General features: G+C 38.6%; 2 protein-coding genes across 8 annotated transcripts; both read right to left on the bottom strand.

Annotated features, from left to right (window-relative positions):
* Positions 1 to 273: 273 nt before the first annotated feature.
* Positions 274 to 8,171, bottom strand: tomm40 (translocase of outer mitochondrial membrane 40 homolog (yeast)). Of its 3 annotated transcripts, none has more exons than XM_006808192.3 (9): positions 7,986 to 8,171; positions 7,058 to 7,293; positions 6,773 to 6,933; positions 4,768 to 4,869; positions 4,544 to 4,649; positions 3,186 to 3,308; positions 2,943 to 3,019; positions 1,953 to 2,055; positions 274 to 776 (listed from the first exon to the last, which is right to left on the bottom strand). In XM_006808192.3, the coding sequence occupies exons 2-9, from the start codon at positions 7,272 to 7,274 to the stop codon at positions 637 to 639; spliced, it is 1,029 nt and encodes a 342-aa protein (XP_006808255.1). In that variant the 5' UTR covers positions 7,275 to 7,293; positions 7,986 to 8,171; the 3' UTR covers positions 274 to 636. The 3 variants fall into 3 exon arrangements, with proteins under 3 accessions (XP_006808255.1, XP_006808257.1, XP_006808256.1); XM_006808194.3 differs by having other exon boundaries at positions 7,990 to 8,171; XM_006808193.3 differs by having other exon boundaries at positions 7,994 to 8,169.
* A 1,955-nt stretch (positions 8,172 to 10,126) lies between these two features.
* On the bottom strand, positions 10,127 to 20,693 carry ddx61 (DEAD (Asp-Glu-Ala-Asp) box helicase 61). 5 transcript variants are annotated; one of them, XM_006808186.2, is made up of 13 exons: positions 20,534 to 20,693; positions 18,929 to 19,728; positions 17,721 to 17,784; positions 17,478 to 17,582; positions 16,897 to 17,026; positions 16,256 to 16,402; positions 15,292 to 15,386; positions 15,052 to 15,174; positions 14,826 to 14,954; positions 11,731 to 11,911; positions 11,544 to 11,645; positions 11,242 to 11,450; positions 10,127 to 10,567 (listed from the first exon to the last, which is right to left on the bottom strand). In XM_006808186.2, the coding sequence occupies exons 2-12, from the start codon at positions 19,102 to 19,104 to the stop codon at positions 11,266 to 11,268; spliced, it is 1,437 nt and encodes a 478-aa protein (XP_006808249.1). In that variant the 5' UTR covers positions 19,105 to 19,728; positions 20,534 to 20,693; the 3' UTR covers positions 10,127 to 10,567; positions 11,242 to 11,265. The 5 variants fall into 5 exon arrangements, with proteins under 5 accessions (XP_006808249.1, XP_006808250.1, XP_006808251.1 ...); XM_006808187.2 differs by having other exon boundaries at positions 18,929 to 19,672; XM_006808188.2 differs by having other exon boundaries at positions 20,625 to 20,688.
* Positions 20,694 to 21,597: the final 904 nt, after the last annotated feature.

Below are 21,597 nucleotides of genomic sequence, written 5' to 3'. Positions count from 1 at the left end.
AGTTTCATCACTGAATATTCTTATTTCCATAAAAATTATTCCAAAATTAAAGTCTAAAGTTAGCAACAAAAATATGATTTCAGCCTAAAAATGTAACCATAGCTTTGCTAAATTTATTTTAAGCTGGATGAAGACAACTCACTAAAGTACCATAAACCCAGCATATCACTCACAGACTCAAAGAACCCCCTTTCATGAATGTATTGCAGCTCATGTGATACACATAATCCAGGTATACATGTTGTATTTTATAAACAATGACAAAGGCAAATGTACAAAAAGTAGTCACATTTATTTCAATTTATACATAACCACCATATATTATGTCTCACCACTTACTTTGATTTTCACATCACATGTTGTCATGCGTCACATGATCCCCTCTGATATACATCTCTCTAGACTCTGGGTACATCCAACACACCATGAAGGAAAGACATTTGTGCTACAGTATGTAGGCATGGCTTGGCCAGTCCTGGCTCCTTGAGTCATTTTTGTCTCTCTGTCTGCCTCAGAAATCACAGTTATAAGAGAGTCTCTCAATCCAATTTTTAAAACTTAGTCCAGGTTTCCTGTGTGTCTCTGTGCCGGTCCAAACTGTGGCCTATGGGCTGGTTCCAAGCAGCCCCCGAACCTCTAGCCAATCGTGACACCAAAGCCACACTGGAATTTGTTCTTACGATGGTTGAGGAAAGCCCCGAGGGCCAGTGTAAGAGGCAGCGGCAAGAGCTTTTTCTCAAGAGTTGCTCCAACCACCCAATTACTGTCAACTGTTCCTGCAGAAGAGAACATAGAAGTGATGAATTTTGAAAAGGAAATGTTTGCTTCCCTTTTTTTGGTAATGTTCTTACTAGAGATGGCACGATACCACTTTTTTCTGCCCGATACCGATATCATAAATTTGGATATCTGCCGATACCGATGTGAATCCGATAGTGTTTTTTAATCAATAAAACTGTTTTTTTAATATCTTGCTGCATTTTGTGAAAAAAAATGCACAGAAATAAATTATTTTTCAAGAATAATTAAATAGATTCAACATCTTTCTTCAACAGAATTGCAGAATTCACAGATGGTACTTTCCCAAAGGAAAAAGTACTATAGCTTACTAGGGTATATTAGACTTAACAGTTACTATATACAGTAATGGACTTCTATACATTTTACATCAGATTAAAACTTTGGGTGTAAGATTCAGATAATTATTTATTAAAAGCTAGACATTTTAAGTGAGAATAAGAAAGAAAAGTATGTCTTTGTGCCCCCTTTTCATGCCCTATCGGCCCCCCTGGCTAAACTTTGCTAGAGCCGCCCATGCACAGTTACCAGCCATCAGCTACGTAGAAAAGGATCCTGGTCTAGAAAGTAATATTAAATAAATTCTAACAACAGCTTATCAAGCTTAAATGTGCTGCTGTTGTTCAGCCGCTGGTTTCCTCTTTCTCGTGCAAAGTGGGCCAAAAACAAAGAATAGAGACGGGCTCGCGACAGAAAAGCCGATCAGCTGATGATTAAGCAGTTTCACGATTGAAGTAGCAGCAGGAGAGGGAAGGAGAGAGAAGAGGCAGTCGCTCCATATATCGGTTGTTAAGCTTAACGTGGGAATGCTTTACAAATATTCAGAGATGAACTTACACACTTGCTTTACTTCTCTCTGGGATAACTTCCTTGAGATGAAATGCTGGTTTGGTAGTGAGGCTCCAAATACACACAGCCGCTCTATCACGTGATGTATACTGCTGCGAAGTGCTACGGTTATGAGCCGAGTTACGCCATGTCCCAAGTTTTGTGAGGTGCTTTTTTGATATTTAATGGATTGGATTACATTTTTTATTTCTCTCCGATATCCGATCCAGTAATTTACGTCAGTATCGGACCGATACCGATACATAATATCAGATCGGTCCATCTCTAGTTCTTACTGATAGTTACAACTTGTGTACAGTATTTACCTTTAAAGAGCAAGTTTGCTTTGGGGAGGTCCAACTGGTAACCAAAGGATGTGGTTGTGTCTTGCATCCTCGTGTTGGCTTCAAATTCAACTCCTACCTGCAACTGTGAAAGAAGAAATTTAAAGTACATGTAACATTAAGTCTGTTAATTCAATATTAAAGTACCCATATGCACATTGCACGTGTGCAAAATATTTTCAAAGCCAAAATCAGCAGACTTGCAAAGAATATATTCCAGAATTTAGATGTTGTTACTCACATCAGAGTTAAGGCCAGTTTCCACTGAATGTGGAGTAGAAAATCAAAACAACCCCAAAATACTGTTTTGCTAGGATTCCAACACTGCAAACTGTTCACGCCAAATGTGTCATTTTAAGGACAACACAGAACAACACAGGATTTACTTCACCTGTGATTTTTGCAAACAAACCCTCAGTTTATCCAGACTCCAATGTGCAGCAGTCAAACCCACAATCGAGTCTCATCAACACTCTTTGCAAAATTTTACCAACATTCATAATCTTTGACCATCAGAAGCAAATTGTCTCTGATGTTAAAATATGGTTGTGAATTGATCAATCGCTCTGGCTGCTTGTGTTTTTGACATTTTTATTGTAAAAATGTATTATGTGCTCAGGAGAAAGAAGCCATTGCTTATCTAAAGTACATTTGCAAGTTACAGGGATTTTCTTGTAAAAGTCCCTCATGATTCTCTAGACTTTGGCTATGCATTGGATGAAAGAAGAGAATCTTTTTGTTGTGTTTTTTTCGTTTGAGCTACAAAACATTTTAACCATTACTGTTAAAGACAGTTACAGGTGGTTATGTTGCCCGCAAAATCATGACAGGTTTGGCATTGTGTCAGTGATGGCCTCAGGAGGCCAAACTTCCACATGCCCAAGATGAAATCCTCAGATCCACTGTGAGGCTTTACGCAAGTGTAGTGTGACCTGAGTAGTATAGCAACACAATTTAACTGAAGTTAGGTACCTGATCATTGGCTTTGTGATAGTATGTAGCATGAGCTCCTGCTCCTCCCAAAGTCAACGTAGCAACATAGTTTTCACCTGTGGAGTTTTAAAAAAGGCAGGGGGAGGGGGAGGGGGAATTACTAATCCATCTCTTAGATAGCTCACATTTTACAATGCCCTTAAAGCTTCATGATAAAATATATAAATTTTAGCACAAAGTACTCTTGCAGTGCAGAATGTGAATCTTAAAGAGCGATTTTACCTGTGTACCTGCCCAATAGAGAGGTGACCGCTCCTTCCTCCCCTGGTCTCCTGTGATACACAAGCTCTCCACCGAGAGTCAGTGCTGGAGTAATAGACTGAAGATAGTGGGCCACCAAAATGCCTGCAGCAGTAAAAAGCATCTATTACAAATACAGATTATATTTTCTTTTGAGACACATTTCCATTGTACACTTTTTTTTATATTTTCTAATTCCTCTTTCATTCAAATGTATACTTTAATATTACTTTTTTCATGTTTAAGTCAGAAGAAGTGCATTCATTGTCTAATATTTCCCACAATTATTTTGTTGAGAAAAGTAGAAATGTATAAGTAGCACCAAGTATTGTACTAAAAAGAAAAAAGCAGCAGTGCCCATATTTTTTTGCCAGTACCTATCCGTGTGTGCATTTTAGTCCTTTGATTCGTCCCCATCTGCAGTGGCTCTCATAGTAAGCTATAAAAAATGTTTGAACTAAACATAGTACTTCTGTTTACAGAGGATGTTTTTATTTTGTTTTGTTTTTGTTTATATTTTTGGGGCCTTTTTTCAGCTTCTATTTGATAGATACAGTGAAAAGAAGACAGGAAAGCAGGGGCAGAACATGTGGCAAAGGGCTGCAGGTCATGTGATTGCCTGCTCAACGCACTGAGCTAAACCAGCGCCCACAGAGGATGTTTATAGTCTATAAGCACTCCTAGCTTTTCATTAACAGCTGTTATAATCCCTCCTGTGTAGTTCACTAGTTTTTTTTAAGTTGCTGTCGAGCTGGGTTTTATTATCAATGGTTGTGAATACATGACAGACTATAGTAGTAGTATTTTAAGAAATGAGAAGTTCTTCCAGGAGTCACAGTTTGGACACATAGACTGTACTAGCAATGTATTACTTTCTGTAGGTGAGGCAGCACTCATTCATGGACCTCAGGCGCCCCCTGGTTTCCATTAATGTTTATTAGATCATTAGGTTGATGCTTTGCTTCTCAGACATCACACAATTCAACTCAGCAGCAAGCTGAAATTCAGTCACATCAGCTGTGGTTCTGACAGAACATCTGGAAAGTGTTTTACTGACACACGAAAGCACGAAAGGCCCAATGATGCTCAATTTATTATTTTGCTATAAAAAAAATCTTCCTTTTGGACCTTTGTTTATTGAACTATATGCATCAGGTTTCATATTCATTATTAAGAATAATATTTTTGTATTTCTTTTTGCAGCACATTTTTTACTTTTTTTTGTTGCAACTTCTGCTACAGTTTTGTCTAGGCCTCTCTTGGAAAAGAGATTTTAATTTCAATGTGACTTTTTCCTTCAATAAATAAAGGATAACTGATCAAACTAATCTTTATCATACCAGATCCAACAAGTACATCTGGATTTCCGAGCGTCACAGCAGATGTGAAGTCCTCTCCTCGATACTCCATGTCACACTGCCAGTTCACAAACTTATGCTGCTGAGTCTGCCAATAAATAATAAACAGAAAATATAAAATACTGAAAGGACAACAAAACATTCACTGAAATGCTTAATAAAAATTCTAAAGGATCACATCTAAATGCTATCACATGTCTACATACCTGTATGGCTATTTTGGAGCGTACAGCTGTTGTAAGATGGTGGATGACCTGCGCATTCAGACTGCCGGTGTTGTCCATATCTCCAACCATCACTGGGAATGACTAGAGAGAAGAGCACTTCACTGTCAGCTTTTGAAAACTATGTCAACGGCTGTATAAAATGGCAGTCAACATCAATAATACAGAATTTGGGGCTGTGAAAATGTGAAGAAAAACAATCCAACCAGGTGTTTTTGAAAGTTTTGAACTTTAATAATACACTAAATGTCAAACACACTAATAATATGTCATTTAAGCCCCTTTTCCATTAGTACCTACTCGGAACAACTTCAATCAGTTTTTCCATTTAGTAAAAGTACTTGGTATCAGGTACTTTTCGATCAGGTACTAAAATGTGACGTCGTCAGACTGCATGCCACTGATTGGCTGGTCAGTAGCGTCACTCGATGAGTCATGAAGGCATATCATTAACACCATTTTTGAAACCCACCAATGAGGAAAATGGCTACAAAAGACAATGCGGTGATCCCTGAGTCCGAAGAAAAGGCACAGACTGAGCAAAAGGTATATTCTTGCCACAACGTCCACCTTTTTCGTAGTGTTTGTGTCACGTTAATTACTCTGCGGGACACTTGGACGCATTGCTATGACGACAACCACGCGTGTTAGGTAGTACTGAATTGTAATGAAAACCCAGTCGATCCAAGTTGAAGTTAGTCGAAGTTAATGGAAAAGGGGCTTTTGTCCAATTGTTTTGCACGACAAAAACAGATTTCACATTCCATAAAAAGACCTATCACGTTCACAGACCAACATTTCCTAATGGTCTTGAAACATTCAGTGTATTATAGCCGGTTGTTTTTGATGTCAATATCCACAACTATACTCAAGATATTTATGAATGTCACTGTAGGCCTCATTGTAGCGTATCTCAGCATCCCACTAAATTAGTGAACTATCATGAGGTCCCCTAAATTTTTGAGACAGGCATTTAAGGTGACACTACTTTGGCTCAATAATCCAAATCAACTAGTTAGTTTTTAGGTTATGTGGCCACATTTTGGTGCTCTAGATGAATTTCTGATGCATATAATATTGCTATTGCTCTACTGTATGTGAACTTCTACAGTTAGTTTCCACATGCATTCAACATATATTGTAATTTTTTCAAAGAAATTGATAAAAAAAAATGATTATGCACAGATCACTCAAGTCACAGTGACAGACAAGATCTTTTACTGTTTGCATATAAAATGCAATCCCAGGGATCCCAGGAGCTGTGTTGTCCAGGGGCTTTTGCCGCCTGGTAGGGTCTCCCATAGAAAATTAGTCCTGGGTGAGACACTGGACAAAGAGCGATTCACAAGACCCCTATGAGTAGAATATAAAGGGAACAGTTAACCCTGGGATAGGGTTACCCTGGGACAGCGGGCCAAAGGTTCAGTTGTAGGGCTGTCTTAGTTGACACGCATCTGCAGGGGTCAGGGGTGGTACTTCTGGACTGGCTAACCGGGGTGGTGGTTTCCATCTTTAAGAAGTGGGGTGGGAGGGTGTGGAACCTCAAAGAGGTGAATAAACACTTTATTTAATTTAAAAAGATTTAATTAACAGGAATTTAGCACAATATACAAATGCAAAGAGTGTCCTGTTTGCTGTGATTTTATCTTACACTTTGGTAAGTTTTCTATTTTGCCTTCTAAAAGATGCACTGAATCTAGGTGACTTATTTTTTGCAAAGCATTGTACATAAGGAATGTAAGGTATGTAAGCTATGCTACATTTACATGACAGTGCAAAAAAAAAAAAGACAATTTTGTTCTAATGATTATTCGTGACAAATAACCGCGACCTCAATAATATTCATGCATTTTAAATGAAATGTTGATGTATTTATGGAATTAACATTCAATTCTGTGAACATTACAAAGATTTACACACAACAGTCAGAATCACATCAGTAGTATGTTAAGGCAAAGGCAAAAAAAGAAAACAAAGAGAGCATTACCTCTGCTGGCCCAGTCTGTTTACTGCCTACATAGGTAGCACCAAATCGATAACCAGAATCACCCAGGGTGCTGAGGGTAACAGTATGGCTGACCTGGAAGTGGTTACTCAAGCCTTTGTTGACCACTAACCGCACCCCTTCCATCTGAAGTGGAAACACCTCTGAAACAAAGAAGGGAGAACAACACTGCTTAACAATGACACTTGATACAATGATACAACAGCATAATTATGATGCAAAAGTTGAAAAACAAATGAAGAAAGAGAGAGCGCCTCATTTCCAGACCTTTACATTTGCGGTGACATTCGTCATATGATCCTGGATTTGGGAGAGAGGCTTGTGCATCTGCCGTCGGCTGGTCAGATCCAGCTGCTGGAGGGACGGAAGACACTGAGGGCATAGTGAACCCAGGAGGGACCGACACCAAGCCTGGCACCCCTTGTCCACTTCCAGCTACAGCTGGGGCTGGACTGGGGGAGGCGGCAGCCAACACACTGCCCATAGTTTTAGATGGTAACAGCCTATTGAGAGAGACAGGCAGTGTATAAATACATTATTGTTTCGAAACAGCAATAAAAGCTGCATATTTGCATTCAGATTACTAACTGTTAAACTGATCTTGTAGAAATGGTCAAAAATTAAATTTGGACATATATGACCTGCATATCCTGTGAGGTAAATACACAAATACATACACGCGCATATTCTGCTTAGAGATCTGTTACCCATGCTTCATACAGTATATCTGTAAGAGCTTTAGTAACACGGAGCTCTTAAAGCATTTGCTCACATGACTTCAGCTACCATCAACACCGCTACCCTCACTGAAGCATTGGTGCAGCATGTTGGTTTCAGCTAAGGCCCAATTTAGTTAAGACTCTCGAGATTTTAAATACAATAAAAACAGTATAACCTGATAGTAAGACATGTTGTACTGCAGTTGGTTATTTGTTAGTTAAGCCACATATGGATTTAAGCCACCAGCTGACAAAACTATTCACTAGCAGCATTTAACCTATGAATGCTAAAGCGAGCTAGCAGAGGTTGGTTAGCTAACTGGTTGGCTAGGTAGCCATGTGGAATTGACCACGAGATCTATTCGCCCATATGTGAATAGAGCGGTAACTAGATTTACGACGCAAGACAGAGTAACGCCATGAAACACCCCCCTGCCCCCAAACGACAAAACACCCCCTTTCTTTCTGCGGTTTACCTACTTACGGTGACGGTTTGGGTCCAGGGGTAGTTCAACACCGGTAAAGTTCACGACAACGTCAGTGACCGTAGTTGTCAAGGGTCCGCCCACTCATCTGTGCATTGGCTCATGTGCATCTCATGCCGGCAACAATTGGCTGAAGATAGGACAACCCTTTTGTAGTGACGTATCATTAGATTCATTTACTGAACATTCGCATAATTCGGCCTTGCACTGAAAGACATTCCAAGGGTACGGAGCGAACAGGAGTGACACACAATTATGTGCGAGGAACAAAAATATATTAATTATACGAATATGAGAATACGGGTTTTGTGTATTTTTCAAAAAGAATGGGATCATCTCCCAGTGGACAGGGTTATTCAAACAGGTTCTAACTAAAATGTAAATAATGAAATGTTATACTGCATTTTAGGCAAATAAAAGACAGATTTATGGTTTGACTTGGATTCTGTCTTAGAAAGAAATATTAGGTTACATGGATCAGACTTACACCAAAATGCAATCATTCATGAAATTTAAAATAACAGATAGAAAGTGCAGCTATGGAGTGCAATCACTTGAACTTTTTATCTGCTTGGAATTAGCATTGCGACACCTGATTTTAAAAAATAAATATAGTCAAGAAAAACATGCTTCATCAAGCCATAGAGATAATTTTCTTCTAAGAATAAAACAAAGGATCGCTGTTCTAAACCAGTAACCAAATCCACATGAGTCCAATTACTAGTTCAGACACACTGGAAGAAAAATACAGATGCCCATGACAAAAATTTGTCCCCTCCCTGGGTGCTTAACACTAATGTGAAAGTCAGAAAGAGAAACAAACATACATAAATGCATATTTTAAATAGATGATGACCCAATGATACATTCATTGGCATGTAAATTTGTGTGAATGCTACAAAGCACTTTGCCATAGAAACAAAGTTGCGGTATGAATGGGTGAATGAGGCATGCTGTTTAAAACACTTTGAATGCTCCACTAGAGTAGAAAAGTTCTATATACAAACCAATCCCTGATGTCAAATAGTTCAAAGTCATTAATGTAGTTATGACTACTGATATGTGACATGTGCTACAAGAAATGCATTTATTAGTAAGCGCAACTTTATTGAAACTTGCTATTAGAACTCACAACTGTTTGTACTATTGGTGAAAAAAAATCAGGACAAGGTCACAGCAAAGTCTAAATCAACCATTAAATAGAGAGACTGTGTTATCTAGTTTAGCACTTTGAAACAGCTGTTGTTCTAATACGGCACTATATAAAATTGAATCAATTTAGATTGAACCTCAAGGTCTGAGAAATACTGTTGACTACCATGCCTTAAAAGGCATACTACTTCTTTCCTGGATTCCTGTATTTTGTTCCAGGCTTTATTGAAACGACAAGTGTCATTGATACAACTCTTTACATAGGTTAGTAGTACTAGAGTACATGGAAAAAGTGTAATGTTTATCATAAGAAACGGGTGTTAGGTTTTGTGCACTGCAGCAGCACAGCAGCCCTTTTTAAAGGTTCGTCAGAGGAAAGAAGTCATTTTGGTTTATGAAGTTTGTTTGTTCCAACTCATGCTCTTCTTTGGTGTCTTTGTGTACTATATTCCAAAATATTAGGTGCGTCTCACAATTAATGCAAATATCTTTAGTAAACCAAGGGGCAGAAACTTCATCTGTAAAGGCAAGAACTGGTCACACCATTCAGATTTTCTGCCCAATCATCTAAATGTTAATGAAATGGTGATAACAAGAATGAAAGGATTACTGGTGCTGATTTCATTGTATTTTCCACACAGTTTGTCTCAGTGTTACAAAAAGAAACCCCGGGAGACAGCTTGTGAGGGTAAAAGTGCTAATGAGAAGGGTCAAGTAAGAATGGCCACATCGGTTCTAGCTGACAGAAATAAGGAAGTTGGGGAGAGGAAAAAAAAAATAATGTGTGTAATGTTGTAGCAAATGTGTAATAAAATACCAGATTACTTAATTCAATACTGCAGACCATGCATCAAATTAATTTGGGGTTGGTGACCTTCAAATAGGCCTTTTTTTTTTTTTTAAACCAATAAAATACATCATAATACTGAGCATGTCATAATTATCACAGACAGTATAAGAAATGACCAAACGTAGGTGACCAAAGTTGCAGTTTTTCTTTATGTCACTGGCTCAAATGCATTTCAGCAGGATGTGGACACAAACATTGTAGTTCACAGTTGGCACAATCCACCGAGTTCACCTTTGGTTACGGTTTTATTCTTACAACAAAGCACCAAAAGCAGATAATTTCCATCTTCTTTCAATAGTGGCTGAATTTGGTGAGATCTTTCAACCTTAGCTCAAATCACATGGGCAGTGATTTCTAGCAGTGTAGTCTGCCACACTGATAGAAATCACTGTCCAAGCTCAACTGGGAATTTTCTGTGGGACAACAGTTTACTAGTAAACTCAAACTGGAAATGAAAAATGTACAAAAATATTATTTTGAGGGAGTTTGGAGCAGAAAGAAAATCTTCACTTTGAATCTTGTGTGATGTGTAGCCAGTATTGTGTGACAAATGCCAGGCACCATGTTTGTTCTGCAAAACAAAAGAAAAAAGCCAGGAATAAAATTATAATCTCCAGTTCCAACCATGTCAATGTGTCACTACTGTAGTAAACCCACAGAGCAGATAGCTGGCCCTGTGTGCAGATCAGCTCTGTCCAAATCTATGCTGACTGCTCTGTAACCCCTTCACCTTTAAATCTTGTAAAGCTTTATATCCTCTTTCATGAAGATTAACTAATCAATTAAAAAGGTTGCTTCAGGAAGAGTGTTCAGATGCACTACATTCTAAACCTAAAATACCCCTATATATGTACTCTTCTTATGGTTCAGAACACAGCAAGCAAGAATATTCTCCCTGGTTTCACCTGTACATGATATACTTTTTAAGCTATTCCTTGCTGATGAATTCACCTCACAATCATAATACTGGAAACGCAGAATAGGGCAGTGAAGACTCACTGGGCACAGATCAAACAGCTTTTCAGCAGCCGCGTTCAAGGCCGAGCATGAACCCTGAATAACATTTTGATGTAGATTAACTGACAAATGCAATTAAAAGCTGTGTTTACACGGTTGCAACAACCTAGTCCTGAGCAACCAAAGGGCAGCAAACAGCCCATCTTGTTTTATTTATAAACCAAACTTTTGACTCTTAGAGATTTATTTTTCAGTAATGCTTCAGTTTGAGCCATTCAAGGAACTGACCATTGATTTGTGCAGTCCTTAGTTTCATGCCGTCTCTTCACCACCATCTTCTGCGTCAACAGAGTGAAACTCTGCAACATACAGGCTCTTGTCAATGCTGCTGGGTATGGGCTTAATGTCAGTAACCAGCTGGTCCTCAATATTCTTCAAATTGTAGCGATCATCTGAAGTTATGAGGTTGATAGCCAGACCCAAGTGACCAAAACGCCCTGTGGAAAAACAACATGATGTCAAGCTTGTATTAGCAGTGGTATTACAAACAGTAGCTGCAAACCTAACGTATTGACAACACGACAGGTTACCTGATCTGCCAATGCGGTGGAGGTAGGTCTCTGCATTTTTGGGGAAGTCAAAATTAATAACCACGTTTACAGCCTGGATGTCAATTCCCCGAGTGAAGAGGTCTACAAGAAAACACGTGCTTACTCAACCCAGTGAACATTCGTTCTTCCACTTCACATTTTTCAAATGCAAAAACTCTTCACCTACCTGTGCAGACTAGGTTTCTGCACAATCCATTTCTGAAGTCATGGAACACACGGTTTCTGTACTCCTGCATCATCTTTGCATGAATGTAGAAGCATGAATAACCAAGTTGAGTGATTTTCTTTGCAAGAAGCTCAACTCTCTGAGTGGAGTTACAGAAGATGATAGACTGATTGATCTGGAGCTGGAAGAGAAAAATACAGAATGAAGGGTTATTTCACAAAATATGAACAAAACTGTTTTGTTGGAAGCTGTGTTTACATTGTGTTGTATTTTTGTTTTATTAGCTTTAAGTGTAAATTTAAATACATAAATACATTTTCCTCTTTACTTAATCTAATAAAAAAAGTGTGAATTCAAATACACGTTACAGGCACAGTGGCACGCAAAGGCTGAGTCAAAATTTCCATTACTGTGAATAGTTAAGGAAGGAAGGAAGAAAGGAGGACATACACCCCCTCCCCCCCAAAAAAGAAGGATTTGTTCAGTGGTCCTCAGGTCAGAGACAATGAAGAGCAACAGAAAATCAAAAGGTAAATGCATTACATGATCATGTGTGAAGCAACACTGGTGTAACTTCAACTAAAAAAAACAACAACAACAAACAAACCATTGTTTTTTTTACTAGGGTCAGTACTGCATGAACACAATGTAGGAGCCAGTAATATTTACTCTATACCTCATAATGGTCCACAGGCTAAATCATTGCATGCCACTGCTGACTTTCCAGTCAGCCTCCAGGTGTAAAAAATGAATATGAATGATGAATATGTTGGTTACTGGGCAAGCTAGCAATATTTTGTATGGCAGTGAAAGACTGATTTCATGAATACTTTCATAAAAGACATGAGAATGTGTCTTTTTCTTTTTTATGAAATGCCTCATTTGTAATTTCATCTCACCTGGATGGTCACAGTATTCTGACAAGGGATGCCCAAACCTGTCTTCTTAGTTTTTTCAATTTATTTTTGCATATTTTCCTATTAATATCTTCGACCACAACACATGTCATACAACACAAAAAAACGCTATCACCCCAAGGGGGCAGTTTCTCTTCTTAATGGTGCAGCAATCCAGTCTTTAAGTGATGAGTATTAACTGCGCTTCCAGGTCCAAACTGCTCTTCATTTATTCAGGCTGTTGTGTTTTTTTTACATGTTTTAATACTTTGTATCTTGTTCTATTCAATCTGAACAAGCACTAAAAAAAAGAAGAAAAAAAAGGCAGTGATCACTGTTGGCCCCACTCATTTTTTTTTTTTTTTTTTTACAACTATTCATTTTAAAGCTCAATTTTTAAAACCTTACGATGTACCTACAGCCCAGCCCACGCGGTAAATTAATGACTAACCTCGTATTGTGGCTGGATTGTCTCAGTTGTTCTCCTGACTGAAGTTTGGTCCATTTAAAGGATCCTGCTATGGAACTGAATTTGTCCCTAACCATCGGGAACCCTCGCATTAACTTTTATCGAGTAGGGAATAAGTTAGGGTTCATCAGCTTACTGATGTTCATATTATGCCAACCATAGCTGCGTAGCTAGCCACCATGTAGCACACCATTATATATCAGCTAGCCCAACTTCAGTAACCCTGCAAACATCACTGCTGCTGTTTAGTTTCCTGTCTTCATTTATCTCAGAAGTGAAAAAATGTTTTGTTTTTTCAGAAATCCCTAAGGCAGAACATGGTATGTCATGTTTAGATGGAAACTAGTGAGCAAACTCCCTGCCAACTTCTAACTCTTACATTTCATAAATTCTGTTTTTATGGATGCCTGGATGTTAAACTTAATTGTTACACCTATTAGTGCAGCCACACTGATCATTTTATTAAAGATGAAAGAGGAAATTTAGACAGTTTGTAACTCTTAGTGACGCCACAGTGTTTGACTTTGGACCCAGAAAGGGTTAATGACGTCAGACTTAAAGACTGGATAGCACAAATGGTTGGTCAAAACTAGGGGTGCAACAATACATGTATCTTTTTTTAACCATTTGATACAGTGCTTTCGGTTCGGTACACATATGTATTGAACAATACAAAATTTTTTAATTTATTTTATCAACTTTTCTTCTGATTATGCTGTCTGTGTTGAGAGCTCAGTGGATCTGCGTTCGACTACTCTGCCTAGGATGCATTGTCAAGTGCAGATCCACAGAACGCCGCCCATATGTATTCACTCAAGCTAGCGAGACAGAACCCTAGTGCAAAGACAAGTGGAAGCAGATAAAAACAACAACAAGCACACATGCTACAAACTTTACCCGAGTCATTTAGACAGCCGTTAGCACATGATTCTAAGAGGGCAAAAGAAATAGACAGGACAATTGCTATTTTTTTTTTATGCTGTCGACATGCGACCCTTTTCTGTTGTATAAAAACACCGGGTTTCAGGAAATGCTGAGAGTACTTGAGCCCCGATACAATATTCCTTCACGAACCTATTTCACCAATACTGCAGTTCCTGCTTTGTGCAAGGAGACAAAAGCCAAATTAGAGACGGCAGTGTCACCAGCACCCGGTGTTGCTCTGACCTCAGACGGCTGGACTTCAAGAGCTACACAGAGCTACTTGACCGTCATTGCACATTACATTGATCTGGAATGGCAGATGAAAAGCAGTGTTTTACAGACACGCATCATCGAAAGTCACACAACTGACGACTTAGCCAAAGATCTGTCAGAAGCTGTGAAAGATTGGAAGTTAGTGCGACCAAATGCTATAATACCTGTAACTACTGACAATGCTAAGAACATAGTTAATGCTGGGCTGGGGGTAAGAATATACCCCACAAGAAGGGTATATTATAGTTTTGATTTTGGAAAGAGCGATTTCTCTGTAATAAACTTTTTTTCCACAGATGAGTGATTTCTTGATAAGATAGATTTCTTTTATTATTTTGTTGTTTCAGCAACATCTAATTTGAAAACTGTACTTTTGAGCTAAAAGAAATATTTCTAATTTTGATTAAAAAGGCATGAACATTTTTTTGTATTGAAAAAATATCAAACCGTGACACCAAAGTATCGAACTGAACCGTGATTTTTGTATATTGTTGCACCCGTAGTCAAAACTAATCGAATTTTTGATTACTTACCCTGGAGAAGAGCGTGTTAAGACAGTGTACCTTCTGTCTTTCAGTCACATAGGCATAGTACTGAGTGATACCCTTCAGTGTGAGTTCCTCCATCAGGTTGATTTCATAAGGCTTCTTCATGTGCTTACTCTACACAAAACAATTTACAACAACTTAAACCGTTAAATGAGAGTACAAACAAAGTGAATTCTTACTCATGCAGAAGATTTAATGTTCGACATCTTACCATGAATTTTTGCACACTGATGGGAAAAGTGGCAGAGTAAAGCAAAATCTGACGATCCTTTGGCATGAAACTGATGATATTTTCGATCAGGACCACAAAGTCCTGGGAGAGCAACTTATCTGCCTGAATAAAGGGAGGGGGAAGGTAAAACATCAAAAGGAATAGTATGTCCACAAACTTTAAAAAAAAAAAAAAAGAGTCAACAATAAACAATATAGAAAAAAAGAGAGCAAATCGTACTTCATCCATCACCATCATTTGAGTCTTGTCCACTTTTGCCACACCCTTCTTAATTAGGTCCAGTATCCTCCCTGGTGTGGCAATCACTACATGCACTGCAGGAGAAGCAAGCATGAAAAAACATTTTTTTTACCAAGAAAAGTATTACTGCCATGGTTACTGGGAGCCATCGTGGCTCAAGAGTTAGGAGTTCGCGACATCCCTTTTTTTTTTTTACATCCCTCTTGTAATCGGAAGGTTGCCGGTTCGAGCCCCGGCTTGGACAGTCTCGGTCGTTGTGTCCTTGGGCAAGACACTTCACCCGTTGCCTACTGGTGGTGGTCAGAGGGCCCGGTGCCACCAGTGTTAGGCAGTGGCTACAATATAGCTTGCCATCACCAGTGTTTGAATGTGTGTGTGAATGGGTGGATCACTGGATGTGTAAAGCACTTTGGGGTCCTTAGGGACTAGTAAAGCGCTATACAAATACAGGCCATTTTACCATTTACTGTCACTCAGCTACATTTACAATTCTATATAAATGCTAATATACACATTTATAAAAGAAAGGTGAGTTTGAAAGAATGTCACCTGTGTTTTACATACTGAGAAGAGTAGCCATTATTAAGTGCACACCAAATAAGTTTGTCTAAGATATGACTACGTTTCAGTGTAAAAGCTAACGAAGTTATTTGTATTGTGTTCTCTGCCCTTTAAGCCCAGCTTACAAACTTTCTCTCTTCCTGGCCACATTCATTGGAGACTTAAGAGCCAACAAACAAGAGTCAAGATAAAGGAACAATTTGAACCTCAAATATGAACACATTTGCTACCTAGTCAATTAGTCAGATAAGCAATTTAAATTTAACTATATGTTGGGGGAAAAAATAGTAAATATCTTCAACAATATTAAAAAAAAAAAAAAAAGATTCAGTTGCAGCCATAAAAATAACTTTTTTTTAAATTGTCTTAAAATGTTAAATACCAGTCTCATCAAGACGCATGATGTCATCCCTCAAGTTTGTCCCACCCGTTGTAGCCATGACCTTGACTCCTCCCAGGTGCTTGCTGAGTTGAATGCTGATTTGGCTCATCTGCAGGGCCAGCTCTCTTGTTGGCACCATTACTATGGCTGGAAGGAAACAGATACAATAAGGGCTGATATTAATGCAGAAAAAATAAAGGTTTCCAGCAGCAGAAAAACTATTGATGGAGTAGTGCAGTGCAGCAATCATAATAAGTATATTATCAATATTTTCCATTAGTTTTAGAGCAACAAAAGAACCACTGATCAAAGTGTGCATGTGTGCAGCTTGAGCACAACATCCCTACAGTTCATGAAATTATCTCTACTTTTCAGTCATGGCTGTCATATATTCAAGCTCATGTCTCAGTTTCTTTTATTGCACTTCACTTAGTTTTCAGTAGTCTGTAGGGCTGCAGACCACTGATTCTGCACGGTACTTTCATGCACTACTCATACGCCGTGAAGCCACTAATCATGTACAGTCTGTCGCTACTTTCTTCCACTGTTGTCTAGCCACCAGGCATCATCTTAAACTGTAGTTGGTTGTCTCAACACTGTCATGACTGTAAGCCATCAGCCCAGCCCTAGAAGAAACTCACCCTGGATATGATCCTTCTTAAGGTCTATCCTCTCCAGGAGAGGAATGAGGTAGGCACCACTTTTTCCCGTTCCATTTTTAGCCCTTGCCAAAATATCTCGTCCTGATAAGGCAATAGGGATGCTCTCCTCCTGTTGGCAGACAGACAAGTCGATTCAGAAAAATGGGCATGGTTCATTGGGCATGAAGCAATGTAAATAGACAGGACTAAAGGATCACCCCTACTGTTTCCTCTAAGAGTCAAAAACGTGCAAAGTGACACCAATGTTTAACACTTCATACTTATATGTAATCAGGATGACTAGAGATTCGACTCATTTAGCCTCCTACTCACTGAAATTAAAACTTGTTCCAGAGTAAATTAATAAAAAATGCTTCTCTTCTGTTTGGTAGACGCATATTAGCGTTTCTCCTGCTGTTTTTCCCATTTGTGGACAACTTCCCCGCAAAGCATATGGCTGAGGCATGGGGCTGTATCACGGCAAAGTGGAGGTAATGGGATTCTGTTAAAGGGTGCAACTATTTATACACCTAAATTAACACCAGAAAAACAGGAACCAGAGTTCTGGCTACTTTATTTACCTGGACAGGGGAAGGTTTCTCCCATCCCATTTCAAAGATTCCCATAAGCAGTTCTCGCTTTAAGCAGTAGTCTTCAAATTCATTTCCCTTGGTGGATGTCACATCCTGGAGAACACAACTCAATCATTTTAGTTTACTGTTTAAAACAATCCAGAGGTTGAGGATTACAGCACTAGATGGCAGCATGCACTGAGTCTAAGTAAGTATGTATAACTATACTTGCATCTAACGGCAGTCACCTACCGAAGTTTTCACCCTGGTATCTTTTGGAGGAAGCTCCAGGCATTTCTTCCAGTCATCACCAAACCTAGTCGTAATCAGGAGTACAATTTTTGTAGGGAAGACCCAGACCATTATCAAGTGAAAAAAAGAAAACAAAATGTTAAAATAAGCACTGCAACATTTAGTTCTTTATTTCATAATCTTCAGAGAGGGAAAAGGGCTTTAAGCAGTGTAATTTGGCTCAACTTGGAAAGATGAAGACCTAATATACTAAAAATACACAACAGCTTAATGTAGTAATTTCTATGGCGAGCATTGGTGAAAACAACTTCAAAGCAGCACAGCAATACTAAAACTAATGTATGCAAGGCTAATATTATAACTTCTAAGACCCACACAATGGAGTAACCAATTATTAGAAGTACTCATTGTTTCAACTAGATGGCAGAAATTAGCCAGATATAAAGAATAACTTTTACTTGTCCATATCTGTATTACTAGTCTAGTTTGTTTTGTTTTTTAAATTTACATGTACAATGACAATAACCTATTGTATTCTAAAGCAGTTCTGCTGCTGGCCATAATATTGAAGAGCACAGAGAGCATGCTGACGCCTTTAAAACTGCACTCTGGAAACCAGGGTTATTTTTGATGCCCACTGGTTATGAAGAACTAAAAACAATTTCAAATTATATTCCTTTGGGTAGGCAGATACTTGCCCTCCACCTGTATGCATGTCCCTGTTTGGTAAGTGGGCAAACATCTAAATAAGCGTTAAATGCAAATCCACTTTTGGTTAATTTATTTTGGATCTTGCTTTTAACACCCAGCTAGCCCTGGTGTGAATGCTGAGGATGTTATAAAATTGTCACATAGGCACACAACCCAAATGTGAAGTACATGATCTGCACAAAATTAACAATTCTGTAATTCATGAACTTCCAAACAAAGTACTAAGTGCTCACAACAGCAAAAACATCTTACTGTTAAACCTTAAATTATTAAGTCATGTCAGGACATGTGTAATGGTAAATAAAGCTGATAGCAGGGATTTAAAAAAAGGCTTTGACTGTTTAGAAGATTTGGTGAGAAGTCCTGAACTTTCCCATGGGGTTCTCATGTAGGTTTTCTCTAAAGCACAAGCTGTAAAAAATGATTATGTGAGGAAAAAAACTACACTTTTCTGTTTTCAAAGTAGAAGAGAAACATTACTAAAACCAGTATCTTACTTGATGCCTCCACTGCTCTGAGGTATGCTGGTCCTTTTATGGGCACTGGGATGTTGGACATTTGACAGGAGTTCAGACTGTTGTCCACCTGTCTTGGTCTGTCCCCTGAGCTGCCCATTTGCTGGTTTGTTCAATCCAGCCATTGGTGCTGGGTTTGCGGTTCTTGCTGTCGCCATGTGTCCAACACCTTAACTGGATTTTCCTCACAGTATTGTAATATTTCAGCTTAGTTCCTTTTCACTGATCTATTTTAATGTGCACATGTATTACAAAACTAAAACATGAGAAAAATAAAACCCTTTTCTCTTATCTATCCTTTTTAAACCATGTGTACACAATCTAACATTCAGACCTCTTCATAAAAAGAAGTTTGTGTGTAAATTCTGCCTATTTACAATACAACTCTCCAAAAAGGAGAAATCAATATAAATAGCGTGACTAATATGACCAAAGAATAAACTTGTGTGTGTTTTTAGTGTGCACTTGTGAGTATGAGTTTGACTGTCACATTGACTGAAAATGGGCAGTATTAAAATATGGATAACTTGATCACATATCTAACTGCTCTCATGTTCAAGTATATAACTCGTACTGCTGGGGTTTAATACTGGATTGTTCTTAATAGTGGTCTGAAAAAATTACAATTCCTGCAATTTTTTTAAAGCACTGGCAGGCTACATTAAATTTTGGGGGTCATTTTTTTCGGTTTTCAATTCTCCTATAGCAAAACGCCAAGATGGAAGCCTACAAAATGTTAAAGGAAATGATGAACAATACACAAGAAAAGTAGTCCAGGTTTCCTGCAAGAAATAAACAATGACGGTTGGGTTTTTTTTAAGCATTAACAGGCTAGTCATAAGAGAAGAGCACAAAAATAACGAGCGTTTCAAAGTGGTATTACTCAAAGGCACCTGACCAGATCAACGAAATACATTTCAGATGTGTACCAAAGGCAAAGCTCACCTTTGCTATATTGTGACAAATAATGCTGCCACCACAAGACTGGTGGTAGATGGCAAGAAAGTCTATCAAGTATTTATGGAAATATAAGTAAAATGAGGAGGTTGAAAAACGTGGAGTTAACATTTTAATTCGGACAACTTTGCCTTTGTTTTGATGCCGAGGCTAACAACCAGTGTAAACTTAATAACAGCTGCAAGCAGTTTTGAATTTTAGCAGCCAGTGTTATGGTCACTTAGCTAGCCAGTGCAATTGTTAGCCATGTTAAACAACAAAGTAAAGACAACAGTGACCGACATGTGTTTAGTTTATCCATAAAGTTACTGCTATCGATAACAAAGTTAGCTAGAATACTTTAACTTACACGAGTGTACGCGCCGTTAAAACTTCACGTACAGCTACGTGGGCTTTGCCATCGAGCTAACAAGCTAAGACTGCGTCTTTTTTCCCCCCGGTTTGTGAGAAACTGTTTCAAAATATCTGTCGTTTACAAAGAAACCGCATCTGCATCCGTTTACATCTCACCCTTCAGCACTTTCATTCAACCATCCGAGCACGCTGATTCTAGCCTAGGCAGTATACGCTAACGGTGACGCTTAACTCTACTAGTCAGAGAAAGATGCTACCTTTCCCTTACAAACTTACCGCCTGTGTCGTGATTCAACTGTATATCGGCTTTTCGTTTAAGCTTGGTAGGCACTACTTTTGACAAAGGCACAGAAGTTTTTTTTTTAACCTTTTGTCTCTTCTTTGAGAGAACTGACAATTCAACATGGCCGCGCTCGTTTTGGGGTTGGCTGTTTGAACCAAGGGAACTGCCAATTGGCCAATCACGGGCCTGTTTTCAAACGCCTCAAAAGTTTTAGCTACTCAGCTCAGGGCATCACTGAGGCACCGACTCTGAAGCCCAAAATACTGGCAATATGTAAATATAATGACGCTGACATTAACCTTAATACTTTTATTATTTTGATCTCATATAAATGTTGCTTATTGAGGTAGTGAAGGTGGGTGAGCTTAAATACATGCAGTCAGCCCTGTGAAGTAATGACAGTGCACCAGAGAGGTGAAGAAGAGAGGGCTGGCAGGTTAGAGTGGGTGGAAATGAGTGTCAGGGGTGATATGTGTAAAAAAAAGGATAGCAGCAAGAGTGACAGGGAAGGTGTGTATGACGACGGTAACACCTTGCAAACACTGGCTCTGACAAAAAGACATGAGAGCTGGAGGTGGCCACTGTGGAAACCTTTAATGGGAGCAGCCAAGTAAAGAAGAGTTAAAGAAGAGTTTTTCCCGTTAATATGGTCAAATATATTCATGTCATCCAGAAATTCAAACCAGTATCTGATAGCCTTAAATTTAATTTATGTTAAATGTATGTAAGTCGTATATCTCATATAACAAATACCAGTGTGAATTCTTATTGTGGTTGTTAAAACAGAGAATATGATTTTTACTATTAATCAATATCGCATCCTCTTTGGAGCTAACTATAGATAACAGGCACCCGTTGTTAGCTGGTCTTATGAGTTTCACAAATGCTGTCAGTATGGGAATGGCTCTATTATTACTGGGATATTGCACAGGTGGAGCTTTCCACACCACAGTTATATTATGTCCAAACAAAAAAGGTGTTATGTTTTTGTCAAAGCTGACAGAGAAAATCTGTGTTATTATAGATGCTGTTGGCAAATTGTTTTTTGTTTTTTTGT

This window comes from Neolamprologus brichardi, chromosome 11 (assembly GCF_056152115.1).
Source record: "Neolamprologus brichardi isolate AB-2024 chromosome 11, ASM5615211v1, whole genome shotgun sequence".
Classification (NCBI taxonomy): domain Eukaryota; kingdom Metazoa; phylum Chordata; class Actinopteri; order Cichliformes; family Cichlidae; genus Neolamprologus; species Neolamprologus brichardi.
The sequence above is the reverse complement of the archived record's forward strand: the minus strand, read 5'-3'. Positions and strand labels throughout refer to the sequence as shown.